The 23,865-nt window shown below is 41.3% G+C and overlaps 1 protein-coding gene across 1 annotated transcript in view; it reads right to left on the reverse strand.

Annotated features, from left to right (window-relative positions):
• r (carbamoyl-phosphate synthetase 2, aspartate transcarbamylase, and dihydroorotase rudimentary) overlaps nucleotides 1-23,865 on the reverse strand; it is a 309,516-nt gene that overhangs the window by 158,851 nt on the left and 126,800 nt on the right. The window contains 8 exon segments of the mRNA XM_068366994.1: nucleotides 15,365-15,524; nucleotides 16,347-16,469; nucleotides 19,127-19,264; nucleotides 20,308-20,526; nucleotides 20,728-20,931; nucleotides 21,198-21,268; nucleotides 21,647-21,797; nucleotides 22,096-22,329. Of these exon segments, the coding sequence (XP_068223095.1) occupies nucleotides 15,365-15,524; nucleotides 16,347-16,469; nucleotides 19,127-19,264; nucleotides 20,308-20,526; nucleotides 20,728-20,931; nucleotides 21,198-21,268; nucleotides 21,647-21,797; nucleotides 22,096-22,329 (1,300 nt within the window).

Below are 23,865 nucleotides of genomic sequence, written 5' to 3' on the forward strand. Positions count from 1 at the left end.
GTTAGTTTGGGATTTTAGGGGTAATTATACCCCACCACTAGGGATCATAAGGACATAATCCCTATATTTCAGGGTTATTTATTAAGTAGTGGTGAACAGCCCCTCAAATTCAGAAATATATACGCTTCATATACCAAATGCCTATACGAGTAAAACATTCCTCACATAATATATTCTTGTCTGCTGACTTTTTGGGCAAATTTTATTCTTCAGGTATACGTAGCTGTCGTCTCTTGATAATTCACGCATCTTTCAGCATAAATATAACAAAAATGTTATTTTCATTAGTAAAATAAATTTTTGAATATACTTACCCGATGATCATATAGCTGTCAGCTCTGCTGCCCGACAGAAAAACCTACGGGCGGAATACGCCAGCGATCGCTATACAGGTGGGGGTGTACATCAACAGCGCCATCTGTCAAGTAGGTACTCAAGTACTCGATGTCAACATAGAACCAATTTTCTCCTCTGTCCACTGGGTCTCTATTGGGGAGGAAGGGTGGGTCCTTTAATTTATGATCATCGGGTAAGTATATTCAAAAATTTATTTTACTAATGAAAATAACATTTTTCAATATTAAACTTACCCGATGATCATATAGCTGATTCACACCCAGGGGGGTGGGTAGAGACCAGCATTACATGTTGACATTATTATGAGCTAAGTATTCCGTATTTCATTTTAGCAGTTATTCAAAATAACAAGCATAAAATAAATAAGTACCTGGTAAGGAAGTCGACTTGAACAATTACTCTGCCTTTTTAAGTACGTCTTCCTTACTGAGCCTCGCGATCCTCATAGGATGCTGAGCGACTCCTAGGAGCTGAAGTATGAAGGGTTGCAACCCATACTAAAGGTCCTCATCAAAACCTCTAATCTAGGCGCTTCTCAAGAAATGACTTTGACCACCCGCCAAATCAAGTAGGATGCGAAAGGCTTCTTAGCCTTCCGGACAACCCAAAAATATTAATAAAACATTTCAAGAGAAAGATTAAAAAGGTTATGGAATTAGGGAATTGTAGTGGTGGAGCCCTCACCACTACTGCACTCGTTGCTACGAATGTTCCCAGAGTGTAGCAGTTCTCGTAAAGAGACTGGACATTCTTAAGATAAAAGACGCAAACACTGATTTGCTTTTCCAATAGGTTGCGTCGATTATACTTTGCAGAGATCTATTTTGTTTAAAGGCCACGGAAGTTGCGACAGCTCTAACTTCGTGTGTCCTTACCTTCAGCCAAGCTTGGTCTTCCTCATTCAGATGGGAATGAGCTTCTCGTATTAACAGTCTGATAAAATAGGATAAAGAATTCTCTGACATAGGCAAAGATGGATTCTTAACTGAACACCATAAAGCTTCAGACGGGCCTCGTAAAGGTTTTTAAAATAGAACTTAAGAGCTCTTACAGGACATAATACTCTTTCTAGTTCATTTCCAACCATACGATAAGTTTGGAATATCGAACGATATTGGTCAAGGCCGAGAAGGCAGCTCGTGTTTGGCTAGAAAACCAAGTTGTAGAACATGTAGCCGTTTCGGATGAGAATCCGATGTTCTTGCTGAAGGCATGAATCTCACTGACTCTTTTAGCTGTGGTTAAGCATATCAGGAAAAGAGTCTTAAAGGTGAGATCTTACAGGGAGGCTGATTGAAGCGGTTCGAACCTGTCTGACATAAGGAATCTTAGAACCACGTCTAAATTCCAACCAGGTGTAACCAAACGACGCTCCTTCGTGGTCTCAAAAGACTTAAGGAGGTCTTGTAGATCTTTATTGTTGGAAAGATCTAAGCCTCTGTGACGGAAGACTGATGCCAACATGCTTCTGTAACCCTTGATAGTGGGAGCTGAAAGAGATCGTTCTTTCCTCAGATATAAGAGAAAGTCAGCTATTGAGTTACAGAGGTACTGGTCGAGGATACGGATACTGACTTGCACCAGTTTCGGAAGATTTCCCACTTCGATTGGTAGAGTCTAAGGGTGGATGTTCTCCTTGCTCTAGCAAACGCTCTGGTTGCCTCCTTCGAAAAACCTCTAGCTCTCGAGAGTCTTTCGATAGTCTGAAGGCAGTCAGACGAAGAGCGTGGAGGCCTTGGAGTACCTTCTTTACGCGTGGCTGACGTAGCAGGTCCACCCCTAGGGGAAGTGTTCTGGGAATGTCTACTAGCCATCGAAGTACCTCGGTGAGTTATTCTCTCGCGGGCCAGAGGGAAGCAACTAGCGTCAACTTTGTCCCTTCGTGAGAGGCGAACTTCTGCAGTACCTTGTTGACAATCTTGAACGGAGGGAATGCATATAGATCTAGATGTGACCAATCTAGTAGAAAGGCATCTATATGAACTACTGCTGGGTCCGGGATAGGTGAGCAAACTATTGGGAGCCTCTTGGTCATCGAGGTTGCGAAGAGATCTATGGTTGGCTGGCCCCAGGTGGCCCAAAGTCTCTTGCATACATCCTTGTGGAGGGTCCAATCTGTTGGAATTATTTGTCCCTTCCTACTGAGACAATCTGCTACGACATTCAAGTTGCCTTGGATGAACCTCGTTACTAGTGAAAAGTCTAGACCTGTTGACCAGGTGAGGAGGTCTCTTGCGAACTCGTACCATGTCAGAGAGTAGGTCCCTCCTTGCTTGGAGATGTACGTCAAAGCAGGGTGTTGTCCGTGTTCACCTCCACCACTTTGCCTTGAAGGAGAGACCTGAAGCTTTTCCAGGTCAGACGTACTGCCAGTAGCTTCTTGCAGTTGAAATGCATTGTCCTTTGACTCGAGTTCCATAATCCCGAGCATTCCCTACCGCCTAATGTTGCACCCCAGCCTACGTCCGATGCGTCCGAGAAGAGAACGTGGTTGGGAGTCTGAACAGTCAGGGGAAGACCCTTTCAAAGGTTGATAAAGTCCTTTCACCAAGTCAGACCAGACTTTATCTTTCCGGAAACCGGGATCGAGACCGCTTCTAGCGTCTTGTCCTTTTCCAGTGAAAAGCTAGATGATACAGAAGAGGACGGAGGTGTAGTCTTCCAAGTGACACAAATTGAACCACGGATGACAGTGTCCTAACCAGACTCATCCACAGCCTGACAGGGCAGCGTTCCTTCTTCAGCATCTTCTGGATGGATAGCAGGGCTGGGGGTTGATCGTCTTGTTCAGCAATGTCCTCATCAGAGGGTTCCTCATCCGAAACTGATGAGGAAACGGCAACGGAGTGGGCAACGTCTGACTCGCTGAATCCGGTCGCACTGGTGGATGCGTGACGGAGCCGGACACAATATCATGGTACTGCTGCACAGTCTGTGAACTGTCAACCATGGGGACGCGAGGAAGTACAGCGTCAACCCGAAACTGTCTAGACTGTCTGGGTTGTGCAGTCAACCCCCTACCGGGTTGCTGAGGTTGCCGCACTGCGTCACAACAAGTCACCTCTGCTGGTTGTTGAACGTCTTCCTAGAGACACACTGAACGTCCACAACCACCTCCGAGAGTCGCTTAACGTCAACGTGCGACTAGCAACCCACACTGGGTCGCATCGGTGGAGGAACCACCTCAACTGGCGGACGCGAGTAGGATACCTCAGCGTCAACAGGGCGCACAACCAACCGGTAGGAAGGTTGTTGGCCAGAAGGTTCTTCTCCGTAAAAAATCCTCTATCAAGGACACAAGCTTGGACTGCATGTCTTGCAGCAAAGCCCATTAGGGTCTACGGGAGCAGGTGTGGCAACAGACGGGGTTAGCGACTGAAGCGGAACCATTTACCATCCCTGGAAGCTTTGTTATGCTTTAATTAAAGTCCATAGGAGGCTAAGCAGCTTAAGGCTCCTCTCCAAATGACAGAGTCCTCAAAGGAATATCAGTAGGAGGGAGAACAGCACTTTCTCATCTACAGGAGCCCTGTCCGAGAAAAGCTAGGTTATCTCAGTGAGGGTCTCACTGGTGCATAAGCAGCAGACCAGAAGGCAACGTTATGTAACTGCTTGACAGTCTGTGAACTGTCAAAAACTGAACTGTCAACCACAACAGATGCGTGAGGACATACAGCACTGGTGCATTAGCAGCAGACCAGAAGGCAACGTTATGTAACTGCCTGACAGTCTGTGAACTGTCAAAAAACTGAACTGTCAACCACAACAGGTGCGTGAGGACATACAGCACTGGTGCATTAGTAGCAGACCAGAAGGCAACGTCATGTAACTGCTTGACAGTCTGTGAGCTGGCAACAACCAAAGCTGTGTGGGGAAGCCTCAACTCCTGACTGACTAGTCTGCTGCGGGCGAGTGGCGGTAACCACAGTGGGTTGCGGAGGCTGACACACCGTGTCAAAACACGGCAGCTTGTGGTAGCTCACGCACGGCAACGGAGTGCTCCGTGTGTCTGTGGGAGTCAGCATGCGTCTGGCAGGGTCGACTGCGCATGGGTGGAGGAGCTCTCACAACAAGAGTGTGGGAGCAGGCAGCCGCAGCGTCTGCTGGGCGCACAACCGTGGCAGGTTGTAGGCAAACGGGTGCATCGTCAACCTTCTCCGCAGTCGGAGTGTGGGAGCAGGCAACAACCAAAGCGGAGTGGTGGTGCGTGGTGGGGACTGCCGTGGGTTGCGGAAACTAACGCATCGCGTCAAAACACGGCAGCTTGACTCCACCTTCCCACTGCTGATGCGGTAGCTCACGCATGTCAACGGAGGGAGCCGCACGTCGGCTAACGTCAACATGCGTCTGGCAGGGTCGACTGCGCATCGGTGGTGGAGCTCTCCGCAGCCGGAGTGTGGGAGCAGGCAGCCTCAGCGTGAGCTGGGCGCACAACCGTGGAAGGTTGTAGGCTAACGGGAGCAGAGACAACCTTCTCCGCACGAAACTCCTGCATAACCGCAGCTAACTGAGTCTGCATAGACTGCAGTAAAGACCACTTAGGGTCTACAAAAGCGGCAACAGACGGAGCTACTGTCCGTTGTGACTGAGGGTCTAAAACAGCTGGTGCGGCAACAGACGGAGTTACTGCCTGTTGCGGTACCACCTTGCCTCTCTTGGGAGGTGTGCAGTCGTCGGATGACTGCAGCGAGTCCGAACTGACCCAGTGGCTACACCTGGGCCGTTGGACTTGCGCGGAAGGGACCGACTTGCACTTAAAAAGCTGCGAGATGTGGTCCATGGTTTCTTACGAGAAACCTCTTCCGCAGACGAGGAATAAATGGGCTCTCTCGTCTTTGTGTGGGTGGGGCGATCTTGGGTAGATACGCCCGAAACCACGGAGGGAAAAAACGTCTGTTCGTTGATCAAGGCCTGTGGAACCCATAAGTCGTTCGACATTACTTCTCCCCTGGGCTTGGGAGCTTGTAAGAGGTCCCGGACTAGGTGAACGACTGGCACGAACAGACGAACCCTCGGACGCAACACTAACACTTTGCGCATATCACTTTATCACTTTGATTTTCTGTTTTGCACTTATTTCACTGAAATCGAAACTTTTACTGATTTCTACCTGAAACACGCAATCCTATCCTTCATTAAAAGGTAGTAATTGCGAAAACAGTCGTACAATGCAACAGAAAACATATATAAAGATAAAGAATTCAGTGGCTGGGAAAGAGACTAAACACTAGATCAAATAAACTACGTTTACAATCTCTCACCGCACATAGCCTGGGAACAAGAATAAAACCCTAGAAACGTTTTACCTTCTTCCCCTACAGCGACTAGGGAGGAGAGTAAAAAACGAGAACAACGTTACCAGCTTGAACGAAACGTTTATTCTCCTCTCTCTCCCTCCGTCTCTATCTCTCTCTCTCTTTCTCTCTTGATTTCGCACCTGAGAGAAGAGCCCAATTATATATCGTTAAAACATGTTATTTGCTAAAGGAAAAAACTGAAAGGTTTCCCAAATAAAAAGTTCCTTTAATTTAGAATTTAAACCATTTAAGCTAAGAAAGAATGAACGAAACGCCAGAATCGGTTTACTCTTACTGCAAAGTGAAACCGTGATACACTCTCTCTCTATCGTAACGATAGAGCGCATGTTGAACGTCCTGAACGTCAACAACTGCGTAGACAAAAACTAAACGTTAGTTCATCTTTGAAAACAGTACGAGACTATCAAAGAAATTCTTTCATAAAACATTAAAATTTAAAAAGTATTAAATTCTTTAAAGGTTAAATACGATCTAACGGGCTCAATGTTAATTAACTTCGGTTCCAAGTTAGGACCGCCTACTATCAGGCAAGGTCGCATATAAACAAACATAAAAATTTATTGTTATATGTTTATAATAAATGGAAAGTTAATCGAAGAGGCCTATAAAGGCGGAGAGATATAAAATATATAGATCTATAACGTGTTAAGCAAAATTACCAAAAACCTAAACACACTTCCGTCTAAGGGAAGGGTCGGCCATTTAAAAGTGAAAGAGTCCATACTCTCTTCGTCACCATAATTAAATCTATCCAAAACGAGTTCAAGTTTTGAAATGAAGATAAAACCCCTGCATAGCGAAAGCTCAAAACTGGAATAGTGTACTTCACCAAATCGTTGTGAAAACAAATCCAGTTAGTAACAGCGTATTTAGTAGGTCTTGCCAGTGGCACGACAGAGAGAAAATTGGTTCTATGTTGACATCGAGTACTTGAGTACCTACTTGACAGATGGCGCTGTTGATGTACACCCCCACCTGTATAGCGATCGCTGGCGTATTCCGCCCGTAGGTTTTTCTGTCGGGCAGCAGAGCTGACAGCTATATGATCATCGGGTAAGTTTAATATTGAAAAATTGTAAGTATATAAAAGCAGAGACAAAGAAATACTGGCTTCCACTTATTCTTTTTTTTTGCAGTAATCATCTAAATATAATTTAGTATGGATAAGTATGTGCTTTTAGAGGTAATTTCCCTCAACACTGGGGATTATAGCATCATACTCATCATATTATTTACCAAGCAGTGGTCAACCCCTTCCCTCATATCTCGAAATGCAGTACAGTACATGCGCTTTATGTACCAAATACCCACACACGAGATCTACCGCGAGAGCTTCCTCCACGACCAGATTTACTCAAAGAACCACACGCGAACATCTTTCACAGAACCGTGCAGTCGCTTCGACTTCACGTTTGGAGACTCCAGTACTAGCCTGAGCAGTAACATTGCCATCACTGCCTGAATTGACAAGCCTAGTCTTCTCTGGATGATCCCCTGATTTGAAATATATTCATCTCACACTCTGAATATTTACGATTTGAGTCACATTGTCGCCAATGACCTGTGACACTAAAGGAAACAGAATCTTTATCATTAACAATAATCCACTAAAATAATTAACACAAAGCATTTCAAAACCAGTAGAGGATATGAGATTAAGCTAAACCTAAATAACACTGTCATAACCACTAAATCTGGAAAACCACTGGTATGAAAGACAAATCTACACTTTACGCAAGCGACAAAGAGTACTGACAGGCTTACCCACACCACACTAGTTGTCATACAACACCATATATTAGCAACAGTAGGCCTACACTAGGAGTACGAGGCTACTGCAATGAGGGAAAAATGTTATTTTTATTAATAAAATAAATTTTTGAATATACTTACCCGATAATCATGTAGCTGTCAACTCCGTTGCCCGACAGAATTCTATGGAGGGATACGCCAGCTATCACAATACTAGAAGGGGGTGTATTTACCAGCGCCACCTGTGGCCAGGTACTCAAGTACTTCTTGTTGACACCTCCTCAATTATTCCTCGGTCCACTGGTTCTCTATGGGGAGGAAGGGAGGGTCGATTAAATCATGATTATCGGGTAAGTATATTCAAAAATTTATTTTATTAATAAAAATAACATTTTTCAATATTAAACTTACCCGATAATCATGTAGCTGATTCACACCCAGGGGGGTGGGTGAAAACCAGTGTACAAGATTAAAGGATAGCTAAGTATCCCATATTTCATATAATCAGTTATCCACAATAACAATGAAATAATAAGTACCTGGTAAGGAAGTCGACTTGAACAGTTACTCTGCCTTTAATAAGATCGTCTTCCTTACTGAGCGCAGCGTTCCTCTTGGGAGGCTGAATCAACTCAAAGGTGCTAAAGTATACAGGGCTGCAACCCATACTAAAGGACCTCATCACAACCTTTAACCTTGGCGCTTCTCAAGAAAGAATTGACCACCCGCCAAATCAACAAGGATGTGGAAGGCTTCTTAGCCGACCGTACAACCCATAAAAAGTATTCAAGAGAAAGGTTAAAAAGTTATGGGATTATGGGAATGTAGTGGCTGAGCCCTCGCCTACTACTGCATTCGTTGCTACGAATGGACCCAGGGTGTAGCAGTACTCGTAAAGAGACTGGACATCTTTGAGATAGAATGATGCGAACACTGACTTGTTTCTCCAATAGGTTGCATCCATAACACTCTGCAGAGAACGGTTCTGTTTGAAGGCCACTGAAGTAGCCACAGCTCTCACTTCATGTGTCCTTACCTTCAGCAAAGCAAGGTCTTCTTCCTTCAGATGAGAATTTGCTTCTCTAATCAGAAGCCTGATGTAGTAAGAAACTGAGTTCTTAGACATTGGTAGAGAAGGCTTCTTGATAGCACACCATAAGGCTTCTGATTGTCCTCGTAATGGTTTTGACCTTCTTAGATAGTACTTAAGAGCTCTAACTGGGCAAAGTACTCTCTCCAGTTCGTTCCCCACCATGTTGGACAGGCTTGGGATCTCGAACGACTTAGGCCAAGGACGGGAAGGAAGCTCGTTTTTAGCCAAAAAACCGAGCTGCAAGGAACATGTAGCCGTTTCAGATGTGAAACCTATGTTCCTGCTGAAGGCGTGGATCTCACTTACTCTTTTACCTGTTGCTAAGCACACGAGGAAAAGAGTTTTTAATGTGAGGTCCTTAAAAGAGGCTGATTGGAGCGGTTCAAATCCTGATGACATTAGGAACCTTAGGACCACGTCTAGATTCCAGCCTGGAGTGGACAACCGACGTTCCTTTGAGGTCTCAAAAGACCCAAGGAGGTCCTGTAGATCTTTGTTGGAGGAAAGATCCAAGCCTCTGTGGCGGAAAACCGCTGCCAACAAACTTCTGTAACCCTTGATCGTAGGAGCTGATAGGGATCTTACGTTCCTTAGATGTAACAGGAAGTCAGCAATCTGGGTTACATTGGTACTGGTTGAGGAAAACTGCATTGGCCTTGCACCAGCTTCGGAAGACTTCCCATTAAGACTGATAGACTCTGAGAGTGGATGTCGTCCTTGCTCTGGCAATCGCTCTGGCTGCCTCCTTCGAAAAGCCTCTAGCTCTTGAGAGTCTTTCGATAGTCTGAAGGCAGTCAGACGAAGAGCGTGGAGGTTGGGTGTACCTTCTTTACGTGAGGTTGACGCAGAAGGTCCACTCTAGGAGGAAGAGTCCTGGGAACGTCGACCAGCCATTGCAGTACCTCAGTGAACCATTCTCTCGCGGGCCAGAGGGGAGCAACCAACGTCAGCCGTGTCCCTTTGTGAGAGGCGAACTTCTGAAGTACCCTGTTGACAATCTTGAACGGCGGGAATGCATACAGGTTGAGATGGGACCAATCCAGCAGAAAGGCATCCACGCGAACTGCTGCTGGGTCTGGAATCGGAGAACAATACAAGAGGAGCCTCTTGGTCATCGAGGTAGCGAATAGATCTATGGTTGGCTGACCCCACAGGGCCCAAAGTCTGCTGCAAACATTCTTGTGAAGGGTCCACTCTGTGGGGAAGACCTGACCCTTCCGGCTGAGGCGATCTGCCATGACATTCATATCGCCCTGAATGAGCCTCGTTACCAGCGTGAGCTTTCGATCTTTTGACCAAATGAGGAGGTCCCTTGCGATCTCGAACAACTTCCTCGAATGAGTCCCTCCCTGCTTGGAGATGTAAGCCAAGGCTGTGGTGTAGTCGGAGTTCACCTCCACCACCTTGTTAAGCTGGAGGGACTTGAAGTTTATCAAGGCCAAATGAACTGCCAACAACTCCTTGCAATAGATGTGAAGTGTCCTTTGCTCCTGATTCCATGTTCCCGAGCATTCCTGTCCGTCCAGTGTCGCACCCCAGCCCGTGTCCGATGCGTCCGAGAAGAGACGGTGGTCGGAGGTCTGAACAGCCAAAGGTAGACCTTCCTTGAGAAGAATGCTGTTCTTCCACCACGTTAGAGTAGACCTCATCTCTTCGGAAACAGGAACTGAGCCCGTCTCTAGCGTCATGTCCTTTATCCAGTGAGCAGCTAGATGATACTGAAGGGGGCGGAGGTGGAGTCTCCCTAACTCGATGAACAGGGCCAGCGATGAAAGTGTCCCTGTTAGACTCATCCACTGCCTGACTAAGCATCGGTTCCTTCTCAGCATGCTCTGGATGCATTCTAGGGCTTGGAAGATCCTTGGGGCCGATGGACAAGTCCGAAAAGCTCGACTCTGAAGATCCATACCCAAGGAGACAATGGTCTGGGATGGAACAAGCTGAGACTCCTCAAAATTGACCAGGAGGCCCAGTTCCTTGGTCAGATCCATAGTCCATTTGAAAATCTCCAGACAGCGACGACTTGAGGGAGCTCTTAAAAGCCAGTCGTCTGACGGAGCCGGACACAAGATCATGATACTGCTGCACAGTCTGTAAACTGTCAATCATGGGCAAGCGAGGAAGTACAGTGACAACCCGAATCTGTCTAGACTGTCTGGGTCGTACAGACAACTCCTTAACGGGTTGCTGAGGTTGCCGCACTGCGTCACAACAAGTCCCTTCTGTTGGTTGTTGAACGTCTTCCCCGTGACACATTGACTCCGTAAACAAAAAATCCTCTAACAAGGACTAAGCTTGGACTGCATGTCATGCAACACAGCTCAAGGTCTATGGGAGCAGGTGTGGTAACAGACGGGATTAGCGGCTGAAGTGTAACCATTACCTTCCCTGTAAGCATGTTATGCTTAAATAAAAGTCCATAAGAGGTTATGCAGCTAAAGGCTCCCTCCAAATGACAGAGTCCTCAAGGGAATATCAGAAGGAGGGAGAAAAGAACTTTCTCATCTACAGGGACCTTATCCTAGAAAAGCTAAGTTCTCTGAGTGAGGGTTCACTGGTGCAAAGCAGCAGACTAGAAGGCAACGTTATGAAACTGCTTGACAGTCTAGTGAGTTGGCAACAACCCAAGATGTGTTGAGAAGCATGCGGTAAGGTATGCAGAGCATGATGTATGCAGAGTATGCTGTATGCAGAGCATGCTGTATGTAGAGCATGTTGTATGCAGAGCATGCTGAATGCAGAGCATGCTGTATGCAGAGCATGTTGTATGCAGAGCATGCTGAATGCAGAGCATGCTGAATGCTGAGCATGTAGTAAGCAGAGCCTGCTGTAAGCAGAGCCTGCTGAAAGGAAAGCAGAGCGTGTGCATGGCGTTTAACATTTCTCAGAAATTCCATGACCAGTGCTAGAGTGCTTTATGCATGCTTGCATGGGGTTTAAACCATGGTATGCTGAACAGCAGAGTCAGAACGAGCTGGAACAACAATAGTGTGGTTTCCTCTTCAAGACTCCGATGAGGGAACACCTGAGGCTCAGTCTGCAAAGGCTGAATAAAAGACAAGCAGAAGGAAGGCGCATGGGTGGAGGAGGCTGACTCCTAGCATGAGTGGTTGAACCCAAGGGTTGCGCTTGCTGAGCGGTTGGCGGAAGCGGAGTAGCAAGTTCCAGTTCCTGTGGTGTGAGCGGAGCGCGATGAGGAAGAGGCTGCGCAGAACAAGGTAAATGTCTCGCAAGCTGAGGCTCCTGAGGCGCAAGGCTAAGGTGTTGTGGTGCTTGCCTTATGGAGGGTTGAGCTCGCTGCAGCAAGAGCTGAGGAAACCGACTCATGGACGGGAGAGGTTGTTGTACCTCAACCGAGTGTTGCATCACTGGTGGAGCAGCAAGTGGAGGCGGAGGAAGAGAGGTATAATCCTCCTGATCCCAATGTAAAGGTTGCCTTAAGAAAGGCGGAGGCTGAACACCACAGGGAACAGCAAACTCAGCACGTGTCTCAACATCGTACGCCTGGCAGGTGGAACTGCTGGCAGGTGGTACTGCGATCAGGCGGAGCGAGTGTAGGTGGAGGGAGTGTAGGCGGAGGCGGAGGAGCAACACTCTCAGCCCGACACTCACGCATCAAGTCCGAAAGCTGTGCTTGCATGGACTGTAGTAGAGTCCACAACATCATACGCCTGGCAGATGGTACTGTGATCAGGCGGAGCGAGTGTAGGAGGAGGGAGTGTAGGCGGAGGCGGAGGAGCAACACTCTCAGCCCGACACTCACTCATCAAGTCCGAAAGCTGTGCTTGCATGGACTGTAGTAGAGTCCACAACATCGTACGCCTGGCAGATGGTACTGTGATCAGGCGGAGCGAGTGTAGGAGGAGGGAGTGTAGGCGGAGGCGGAGGAGCAACACTCTCAGCCCGACACTCACTCATCAAGTCCGAAAGCTGTGCTTGCATGGACTGTAGTAGAGTTCACAACATCGTACGCCTGGCAGATGGTGCTGCGACCAGGCGAAGCAGGTGCAGGCTGGGCGAGCACAGGCGGAGCAGGTGCAGGCTGGGCGAGCACAGGCGGAGCGAGAACAGGTGGAGGGAGTGTAGGCGGAGGAGGAGGTGCAACACTCTCAGCCCGACACTCACGCATCAAGACCGAAAGTTGTGACTGTATGGACTGCAGTAGAGTTAACTTGGGGTCGGCAGACACTAAGTTCTGCTGAGGTAAAGCCTTAACAGCAGAGATCTGTTGTGGCAGAACCTTACTCCTCTTAGGCGGAGTGTAATCAACTGATGACTGAGGAGAGTCAGAGCTAACCCAATGACTGCATTCGGGTTGTGAACTTTAACTTCGTACGTCTGGCATAGGTCTGGACTTAACGTTTAAGAAGTCTTGAGACCTGAGACCAGCGTTACTCTGCTTTTATTTTCTCCCCTAATCTCTTCTGCAGACGAGCAAAATAAGGGCTCAATCGTCTGCGGGTGGGAGTGACGGTCTCGGTAAGACACGCCCACAACCACCGAGAATACTTCTGTGCGCCGATCAAGGCCTGCTGAACCCTTATGCCCTTCGACATTGCTTCTCCCCTGGGCTTGGGAGCTTGCAAGAGGTCCCGGACTGGGAGGACGACTGGCGCGCACAAAAGTACCCTCACGCACTAATCACTTATCACTTTGATTTCTGTTTGCACTTATTTCACTGAACTCGAAACTTTAAGTGGTTTGTACCTGAAATACGCAATTCTATCCTTTCTCAAAGTTAGTAATTGCGAAAACAGAATTACAATGTAACAGAAAAATCTAATGAAAGATAATTCAGTGGTTGGAAAGAGACTAAACACTAGATCACTCTAGAAACGTTTAGTTTCTTCCCCTAAAGAGACTAGGGAGAAGAGCAAAAAACGATAACGACGTTACTCGTACGCCTGGCAGGCTTGAATGAAACGTTTATCCTCTTTCTCCCTCCGTCTCTATCTCTCTCTCTCTCTCTCTCTCTCTTGACTTAGAACCTGAGAGAAGAGCCCAATCATATATATCGTTAAAACATATTATTGTTAAAGGAAAAAAAACTGAAAAGTTCCTTTATTAGGATCAAAACCATTAAGTTAAGAAAGAATAAACAAAACGCTAGACACGGTTACTCTTACTGCAACGTGAAACCGTGAACATTCTTTCTCTATCGTAACGATAGAGTGCAAGTTGAACGTTCTGAACGTCAACAACTGCAGAGACAAAACAAAACGTTAGTTCAGCTTTGAAAACAGTACGAGACTGTCAAAGAAAATCTTTCAAACTCTGTGGCGGAAATAGCATAATATGTTAACAGGTAAAACCGAAATGACGGGCTCAAAGTTTATTAACTTCGGTAAAAGACCGCCTACTATTAGGAAGGTCGAATATAAACAAATATAAAAATTAATTTTAATGAGTTTATAATAAAAGGAAGTTAATCGAAGAGGCCTATAAGAGGCGGAGAGATATAAAATAAATCTATAACTTTTGTTAAGCAAAATTAAGAAAGAGAGTCTATACTCTCTTAGACACCAACACTTCCGTCTAAGGGAAGGGTCGGCCATTGAAAAGTGAACGAGAGTTCATACTCTCTCGTCACCAAAAATAATCAAATTAATTCCAAAAGCTAACTAAGCTAATATAGAAGTTTCCAGTAAAGCGACAGCCGAAATCAAAGAGAAATACTTCACCAAAGTCGTGAAAATACTCCAAGAACATAAGCGTATCCCAGAACGTCTTGCCGGAAGCACGACAGAGGAATAATTGAGGAGGTGTCAACAAGAAGTACTTGAGTACCTGGCCACAGGTGGCGCTGGTAAATACACCCCCTTCTAGTATTGTGATAGCTGGCGTATCCCTCCATAGAATTCTGTCGGGCAACGGAGTTGACAGCTACATGATTATCGGGTAAGTTTAATATTGAAAATCAGAAATTAAATTCTTAATGATAAGACGTCGACACGGGTGAGCTTCAAGGAAGAAGCCATAATCCTTACTTACTTGAAGGGCTGCTTTTATGGTAATAAACAGCAGGGGATCCCTACTTTCTACAAGACCTTGACAGTCATTTTATCATGTGCATTCTAAGGCATTCAGCATTTTACACCATATCTTGCTCATTTATTGTCAAATTCACACTATCAAAGCCCTTAGAGAACAAGAAAAGTCTCCAGTTTACTCTTGACAACTTTAACATCTCTGGTCTTTCATATATATGGTGGGAGCTTATTGTATAGGCGAGATTCATAGATAAAATAAAATGTACAGCAAACACACATGTGATAGAATGACTTCAGTAGCTGCTGCCATATGAAAGTTCACAGATGCACAATTTCTGATACAGATTTAATCCTAATTCTGTCTTTAAGGATTTCAGAATTGGATTGGATTTCAATTATGAGTTTGGGATATAGAGCCAGGATCTGAGGTCTTTGTGGCCATTCACCATTCACCAATCACATGCGACAGGTGGCAAATATACAAGTTGTATTATAAATTATGTTTAAAGAGGTTTGAGAGCAGGAAGGAAGGAAAGTGGAAGTGGGAACAGAGTTAACATAGAAGAACATAAACCATGTACAACCAGGGCTAAAGGAACACACCGGAGATCCTTTAGTAACACCTAGAGTACCCTGTGTGAGATACAGAGATGTTACTGACCTTCCCCACGGAAGGACTCTGGTATTCACTTGTTTAATGATATGAACGACCACGATGCAGATTTAATAAGACTGATGGGTTTGGTATGAACAATTATATGGTTTTCTGTACTAGTGATATTACATTTTGTTTTATTTTAAGCCTTAACATCATTATCTACAATACTGTACTGAACTCCATGTAATATACTTACTATGCTTGTCCCTTAGTGCACGAACGGCAAGTTCTGTACACTGAACAGCTCTGGCAATTTGCTTATCAGAAAACCCTAACTGTTTTGCTTGAAGGAGCATTGACTCCGAGAGATCTTCATCACTGTGGTTTTCCAATATATCGTACATATTAGTGACATTCTGAAAAGAGAAAAGGAAAATGAACATCATATATGTCTAGAAATAAATTACTAATATTAAAATTCAGTTTATTACAGGTTAAAATTTCCACTTCATTATATATATATATATATATATATATATATATATATATATATATATATATATATATATATATATATATATATACATACATGTATGTACATACATACATACTGTACATACATGTATATATGTATGTACGATGTATGTGTGTATATATATATATATATATATATATATATATATATATATATATATATATATATATATATATATATATATATATATATATATATATATATATATATATATATATATATATATATATATATATATATATATCTATATATCTATATATCTATATATCTATATATATATATATATATATATATATATATATATATATATATATATATATACCCTATAAGTAAAATTCATAAAACACCACAATAAAGCTAGTCAAGAAAATCTCGGATGAAATGTGTGATCATCACTCTGGACTCTAATTAGCATGTTGTAAATAATAATCAGAGTAGAGGAAATATTTGGATGGGATAATCAAGAATAAGAGATTAATGGAGATTTCTTTATAAACTATTTCAATGATGATCCAATAATGAGTCATTTAAAATAAGATGGCTTGCCTTCTTAAATCAAACCTTCAAAATGAAGAAACTAGTATTTACATAAGTATTAATGATTTTGTAATACACACTGGCAAAAAAATGAAAATGTTACCTTGAATTAAATCATAATAGAAAAAATGACTAAACTATTTTCAAAAATACTTCAAATTCTTACCTTCATTTTATACAAAAACCATTTATCAATCTTAGTTAGTTCATAGAGCTGATCAACATGCCAGCCTTTCTTTAGGGCCGCAGCTAGTACCAGCATGCGTTTATCTGTTGGTTGCTGTAGCTCCTGAAAAACAATTTGGATTAGTTTGCTTTTAATCTTAGTAAATTTTCACAACTAAAAAGTACTGCACCATAATTTGCATATTTATTTCATTGCCTAATTTTACAATAAAATCTTGGCAAACAATTAGAATACTTAAATCATTGTCTCAGCTGTATTGGTTTTTATATATAAAAATACACAATTGTGTAAATTCTGTAGTCTATACCTCCAAAATGACCTTATAACTGTGTGCAAAGACCATTATCATACAGTAACATTAATCTATTTAGACCACTAGGTGCAACGTTTTAAAACTCGCTCTATTCAATACCAATTAACTTCCAAAGCAGAATATAAAATAGGTGGAGTGAAATGTTAAATCATATCCTTAATAGCACCAAAAATGCACACAAACTAATATAATATATACTGCAGGATACAGTGTATCTATTTACCGATAAAAATGTGAATACAGTAAAATGGTTCTTTTTAAAAATATACGACAGAATAATAGGAAAACTCAAAAGAATGAAAATGGAAAATAGGTAAATCCTGTATTACGTGACAAAAAGGAAAAGAAAAAACCTTTTCATGTTTCTAAACACTAAAATATTAGGTTGCAAGAAGTTTATTTAGCCAAAACAAGGATTTTCCATAATTGCATTTCAACTACTACTGCAATATTAAAAATTCAATAAATATCACAGCAATGGTAAAATTGGTGATTGTGAATTTTTTTAATAGTATTAGTACATAAATTTAGAAATTTACAATTCTAACACAACACTCAAACTAGGAAATACTGTATGTTGCAAAAGTGCAAAGAATAAATGTAATGCAAGTGCTTTCACACCAGTGAATATCTAAACAGCATTGTTGCAATAAAACTCACACAAAATGCTAGAAGTTATTCCAGAAGATACATAACCTGTGTACATTTATCACAAGATATTGCTTATGCAGGAACTTGGTAAAATACAAATTATGGATTCACGAGACCAAGGACGATGTTCTAACAGCCATGATGCCCTGTAATGAAATGATACTCCACAAACCGAAAGAGAGCTACTACATCTGCATTTCATTTAAACTAAAGAAGAAAACCAGAACACACTGTTGAAAAGTTAGTAACAGCCACACCAAAACTATGAAATAGGGTAGGTTCCTGCTAATCATCCAAAGAAACCTCTGGCAAATCTGAGAGGAGAATTTGGTATAATCTTTCGCTATAAAATACTGTACAGTATATCAACATTATGAATAGTATTAGAAATAGTAGTATTCCAGCTTTAGTAGAAGTAGTAGATTAGACACTTTCGTAGAAAAAGCATCATTCTTCAGTTGCAGTAACATTTAAGATAATTACCACATTCAAATATGCAAATACAAAGAAAGATGAATCAATCCAAACACAACACACATTTGTAGAATTTGAAGACCTTGAAAATACAACACAAGCTTGAAAAAAAAAAAAAAAATCTTTGGGCTACAGCTTTTTTCTGGCTGAGAAAAATTTTGAGAAACATTGAATCTTTAATCTAAACAAACAGGTTTTTCATACAAACTCATCTATCATATTTGCCCATAGAGTATTCATAGTCATCAAACAGTCTCAAACACAAAAATATCCCAAGTAGAAGCTGCCATTGAGGAACTTCCATCAGGACAACATGGCCATCTCGCCCAAAAATAGATATTTCCTATGTCAAAATCCATTTCTTTTCTTTTCCAGTGTACTGCACAGGATATGCTACCGATAAATCCCTTCAGTCTTCATAGGGTTAAGCTGCAAGAAGGCGAGGCAAGTTTGGTTCCTTTGGTTAAGTTTTCAGGTTAGAACCTCTTAGGTTAGGTTAATGTTTATCCCTTAATTACCCTCTTCCAGAATGTTAACTTCTGGTAAGATTCATAGAAAGATAAAATCTAAATATCAAAAACGTTATTTCTACACTTAACTGAAGTTCACAATTAGTGATATTATGAGCTTTTTGAATGTCATTCTACTTTGCATACTGAAGGAATTACCCATGCTAAGCTAGTTCCCATAAAAAGCCATATATTTTGCAATAGAGCAGTATACTAAGGGAGAGAGGCTGTTAAGGTGAGAAAAAAATTGGAAAATTGATTTTTAATGACAGATGTCAACACAGGCAAACTTCGAAGATGAAGCCATGTAGACCTCAGATGAGTGCTGTATAGAAATATATCTTATTCTAGTTCTCTTTCAATACTTATAGTTAATATCTTGAGTATTGAGAGATGGAATTTAAAATTAAAGCTTTCCATGATGAATTTCAATCTCAATTAATCTCTACCAATTTATTCATTATAAGAATGAATGTTGCCTATTGAAAAAATATTTTATAATCACAGTAGGTAATGGAACTAAACTACAAGATTCCATACTTATCCATTGTTCAATTTACCCAGAAAGGACACTTTTCAAACAGATGGTAGTACACTTGGAATTTACTAGTAAAATTATCGAACGAATCTTTTAATCAATATGGAATCTGGGATTAAGGCTGGAACCTATTATAAAAAGAATTATACATGAGAATAGTAATAACAACTAGACAAATAATTTATACAATACAGTAATCTAATTCAATAATGTTATGGATAAATTTAGGAAACCTTTCCAAGAATATGAATATCATTAAATTTTGTTATCTCACCTTTTCATCAGCTTCACTTATGTAAGGGTCAAATCCACCAAGTGCTTCATCTACCATCCTTAGGGCTTTTTGGAGGGCTTCTTCAAAGTTACGACCAATTCCCATCACTTCTCCAACACTTTTCATAGAGCTCCCAATCTGTAAGATAAATGAGTTATCCACCACTATTATCATCACTATATACTGTGCTATATATATCATATCATATATATCTTTTACCTCTCAAAAAGAGGGAAAAATTTATTTGTTTAAATTATATTCTATTTCGAAATGTATTGTACTGTACAGTACAACTTCAGTAATGCTTAACTGGACAAATTTAATGTTGGGAATAAAACTTTGTCACACCAGGACATTTTCTAATTTTCATATAATTCAGATAAAGGAATTTCCCTTGTATTTATCTAATACAGTTTTCAGTTTGTTTAGTGAATAGCATAACGATGGATATAGATTTCTGGACTATTTTGTATGCATTACATCAAAATGAGGAAATAGACAATGTTGTGAAGGTCATTACTGTACTTATATTCCCCTTGAACTAACAGTTTGAAAAATATGAACTTAGTTCAATGTCATTTAGGCAACACATGTTGTTTAAACTTATTTGTTCAGTTTAAATTTTGACAATACCTCATGACTGATTACTATCTGTAATGACAATGGGATTATGGACCATAAAGAAACTTGATTTAATGAAAAATCTCATTATAAACATGACAAATTCACAATGCACACATACTAAAAGAGCAAATAATCTCTAATATGTAATCATTAACTATAAATAGCAGCAATCCTGACCAAAAGTAAAACCTTACTCGCAGACAGAATTATCGCTAAAATGTTAGTTAACCCTTTTATCCCCAGGCTATTTGGAAATTTCCAGCCCTTAACCCCCAGGGGGTTATTTTTTTAACAGTACATTTTGCAGTATATATTTTTTTAAATTGCTCTAATAGCCTTAATTTTTGTCATAGAGAGGTCAGGTTGGTCTCATTCTCTTGGAAAATGCCTGAATTTTCTCAAAAAATGATCAAAAATATGAAAAAAAAAATTTTATAGCATTTTTTTGCAAGGACGTACCAGTACGTCCATGGGGGTAAAGGGATGGCTTTTGTGAAACGTACCAGTACGTCCTTTGGGAGTAAAAGGGTTAAGATCAAAATCCATAGGATACAAACCTTGGTCGAAACTCTATTAAATTTGGAAAGATCCCATCTTGGCACCTTAACAACACAGTAATCTAAAGATGGCTCAAAACAGGCTGTAGTTGATGCAGTTACAGAGTTTGTGAGGTCTGGCAATGACTTCCCGAGAGCTAATTTGGCAGCAACGTAAGCCAAGGGATATCCTGTTGCTTTAGAAGCCAGCGCAGAGGACCTTGATAAGCGAGCATTCACCTAAAAATTAAATGACATATCATATCAAAACAGAATTACAGGGTAAACTGTTAACAGTATTGTACTCTGTAAAATTATATTAAATCCTTTACCCATCTATAAAAAACAGGAAAGAAAGTTATAAAATATTTGTCAGTCATTCTTGAAAATATGTGTTTCCACAATGACTTATAATCATAAGAAACACCTATTAAAAGTTACCTCAATGATGTAATACTCCTCAGAGGCAGGATTCAAAGCATACTGAATATTACATTCACCAACAACTCCAAGTCGCCTGATGATAGACAATGCCGTTGAACGCAACAAATTGTATTCCCTGTTTGTAAGGGTTTGAGATGGAGCAACAACTATGCTTTCTCCTGTGTGGATTCCCAGTGGATCAACATTTTCCATATTACATACCTGTAAAACATGCAAAGCAACATAATCAATGAGAATATTCATGAATATATGAATACCTAGTGAAGTTTTGGCTTCCATTATAGGAGCCAAAAAAAATATTTAAGAACAATTACTGTTTCCACACAAATATAGATTTTTGAACTGATCAAGATACATAAAAAAAAAAATAAATAAAATGAAATATTGACTAGAATTTCCAGAACTAGCAATAAAACTTCATTTTATGACAGGTATTGTGATATTTTATTGATAAATTCAGTACTTACAGTAATGCAGTTATCGTAAGCATCACGGACCACCTCGTACTCCACTTCTTTCCATCCTTTGAGAGATTTGTCTGATAGGACAAAAAGACTAATTCAGAAAGGAACACACACAAATGTAACTTATAGTACAGTGTACACTACACTCAAAAGTACTAAACAATTTCTATATTCTTTGCACCAAAATTAGAAGAGCTTTAGAGATTACATTATATTTTTATTAATCTATTGTCCTATATTAAATTAAACAATCTTATATGTGTGCAAAAGGACAGTACAAAATTAATGGGATAATTCGTTCATAAATAGGTTTTTTGTCACAGTAAGGTGTTGATGCTAGAAAAATAAAAATTATTATAGAGAAGATAGTACAGATCACAGAAACAGATGTCCCTTAAAAGTAAAACCTTACAATACTTTAAAGTAATAGCAATATCAATGAGTTCCCTTACCAATGATAAGCTGATTTGAATGAGCAAATGATGATGTAGCAAGGCTTGCTAATTCTTGTGCTGTATCAGCAAAGCCTGATCCAAGACCACCAAGGGCATAGGCAGCCCTAGCTAAAACTGGATACCCAATTCTTTCTGCAGCCTCTAATGCCTAGTAAAATTAAAGGGAAAATCTAAAGTTTTGCTCTAAAAAAAATCATATTCTAAAACCAAAATTACTTAGATATCACAAAATACTGTACCACAATACATATGAAAGTAATTCATTCTTCACTTTCAAAGAGTGCACACACATAAAAATTACTTTGCTTTCAAATGTTCATTATCTTCTAAACATATGTTTATCATTCTATTAAAAGCCAAATGCAGTACTGTATCTGAAAAGTGATAAAGTTATTCCAAAATTAAATAACATCAAATTCTCAATAAGAGCTACTGATTATACTCACCTCCTCAACAGAATACACAGCTGCAGATGGAGCCACCCTTTCTCCAACAGATGCCACAACCTCTGCAAAAAGCCTACGATCCTCACTTCGTACAATTGATGCTATTGGAGTACCAAGAACTTTCACTCCATATTTTGACCACACGCCTGCACGCTCAAGCTCCACTCCACAATTTAGAGCAGTCTGGCCACCAAATGTCAGCAACACACCATCTGGACGTTCTGATTTGATAACCTTTCCAAAAGTGAATAAAATCTTTAGATTGGGCTTGGCAGATGACAAAAAAAAAATAAAAATCTTTAAGTAATCTGTATTTTTCCTAGCAATACAAAACTGATTCTTTTAAAATAAGGATACAACTTCAGCAATGCTGGACCAGACATTGAATAGTTAACATGGTATCTGGTTAAAGAAAGGTGGCAAGATGGGGGAAGACTTGTCGACACACCTGTAACAGAATAGCCCTGTTTGTGTGCGTATGACTGGGAGGCGTGATTGGGGAGGGAAATCCAATTTAAGGGACTCGGGTATGCATAATTACCAGAAGGCTTTATTTTTTCTTGGTCCTGTATGGAGGCGAGGAAGATGACTCAACCTCAAAACTAAACTAATCAGTGAGATGTATTAGCTATTAGGACCTCATCCAGTACTGAATTAAAAGGAAGCTAGTTTTAGGATACTGAAAACTTATCTCCCTAAAAGAGCTTCCTAAAAGGGGGATGGAGTCAGAAGGGTCAAACCAGTTACATGAAAAGAAATATTTGGCAAAACACTTACCCATCCTCTCTCTTGCCAGAGGGATGGAGGAGTTGCTTCTTGGTAGACATAGTATGCAAGAAAAATGCTTGTCTTGTATCTCGCTAGCATCAAATCTAAAACTAGCTGTAATGGCTGCAGCAGATGCATCCCCTCAGTAAAGGACCAAGAAAGAGGTAAATTGCCACTTATTTTACTTCTCCTTGAGACTTATGCTGACTGTGTGACATTGAATGGGATGCATGCAAAGACCAGTGAGGGAGCAGAGTACTATAAAGCTACTGAGCTGTCACCTCAGAACCCAAGGAAAAGGGGTCCAAAAATCTGTGGTCAATGTCTGTAAGGTACAGAAGTGCAAAAGTGGTCTGACACCTTCAGACACACCTTTAGCTCAGAGCATGACGGCATGTAAACCAAAAGGTTACCGACAGAGTTAAGTCCGAGAGTTCTTGCACACAGGAAACTTTAAGTCAATTTACAAGGAGGAATAAGATCATAGATCTCAAACTGGTGTTCACAACTGACTGGTACTAGGTCTTCTTCACAGTCTCTGAGAAAAGGCAGCATAACCCCTATACCTCAGAACTTTGACACAAGTCTAAAAGGCACCTCCTCTCTTTTCAATTAAAGAGAAGAGACGCATTCCCTAGAGAGGATCCCTATAATGACTTCCTCGGTTTAGCAGTAGGTGCGTAGGCCAGTGACCAGAAGAAGAGGACCCTCCCACCCTGGGACCTCATTCCTTGGGCAAGCAAGATTGCTTAAAGTGTCTTTCCAGATGGAAATTCCCACAAGGAGGATGGATCCTAACTACCGAGGAGCTAACATGGCAGAGGACGGCGAAGAAAGCCATGATCTGGTGAAAGAATCTTTTGCCAGTGAGATAAGTTCTCTACAAGCCCAATCATAATTTCTCACTCTCTCGGGACCTACCCGAGAGCTATCAAGATGGGTCACCCCTCAACTTGGGATCACCCCAGTGTCCAATGGAAGGAACCATGGAAGAGGACGAAC

Source organism: Palaemon carinicauda, chromosome 44 (genome assembly GCF_036898095.1).
Source record: "Palaemon carinicauda isolate YSFRI2023 chromosome 44, ASM3689809v2, whole genome shotgun sequence".
NCBI lineage: Eukaryota > Metazoa > Arthropoda > Malacostraca > Decapoda > Palaemonidae > Palaemon > Palaemon carinicauda.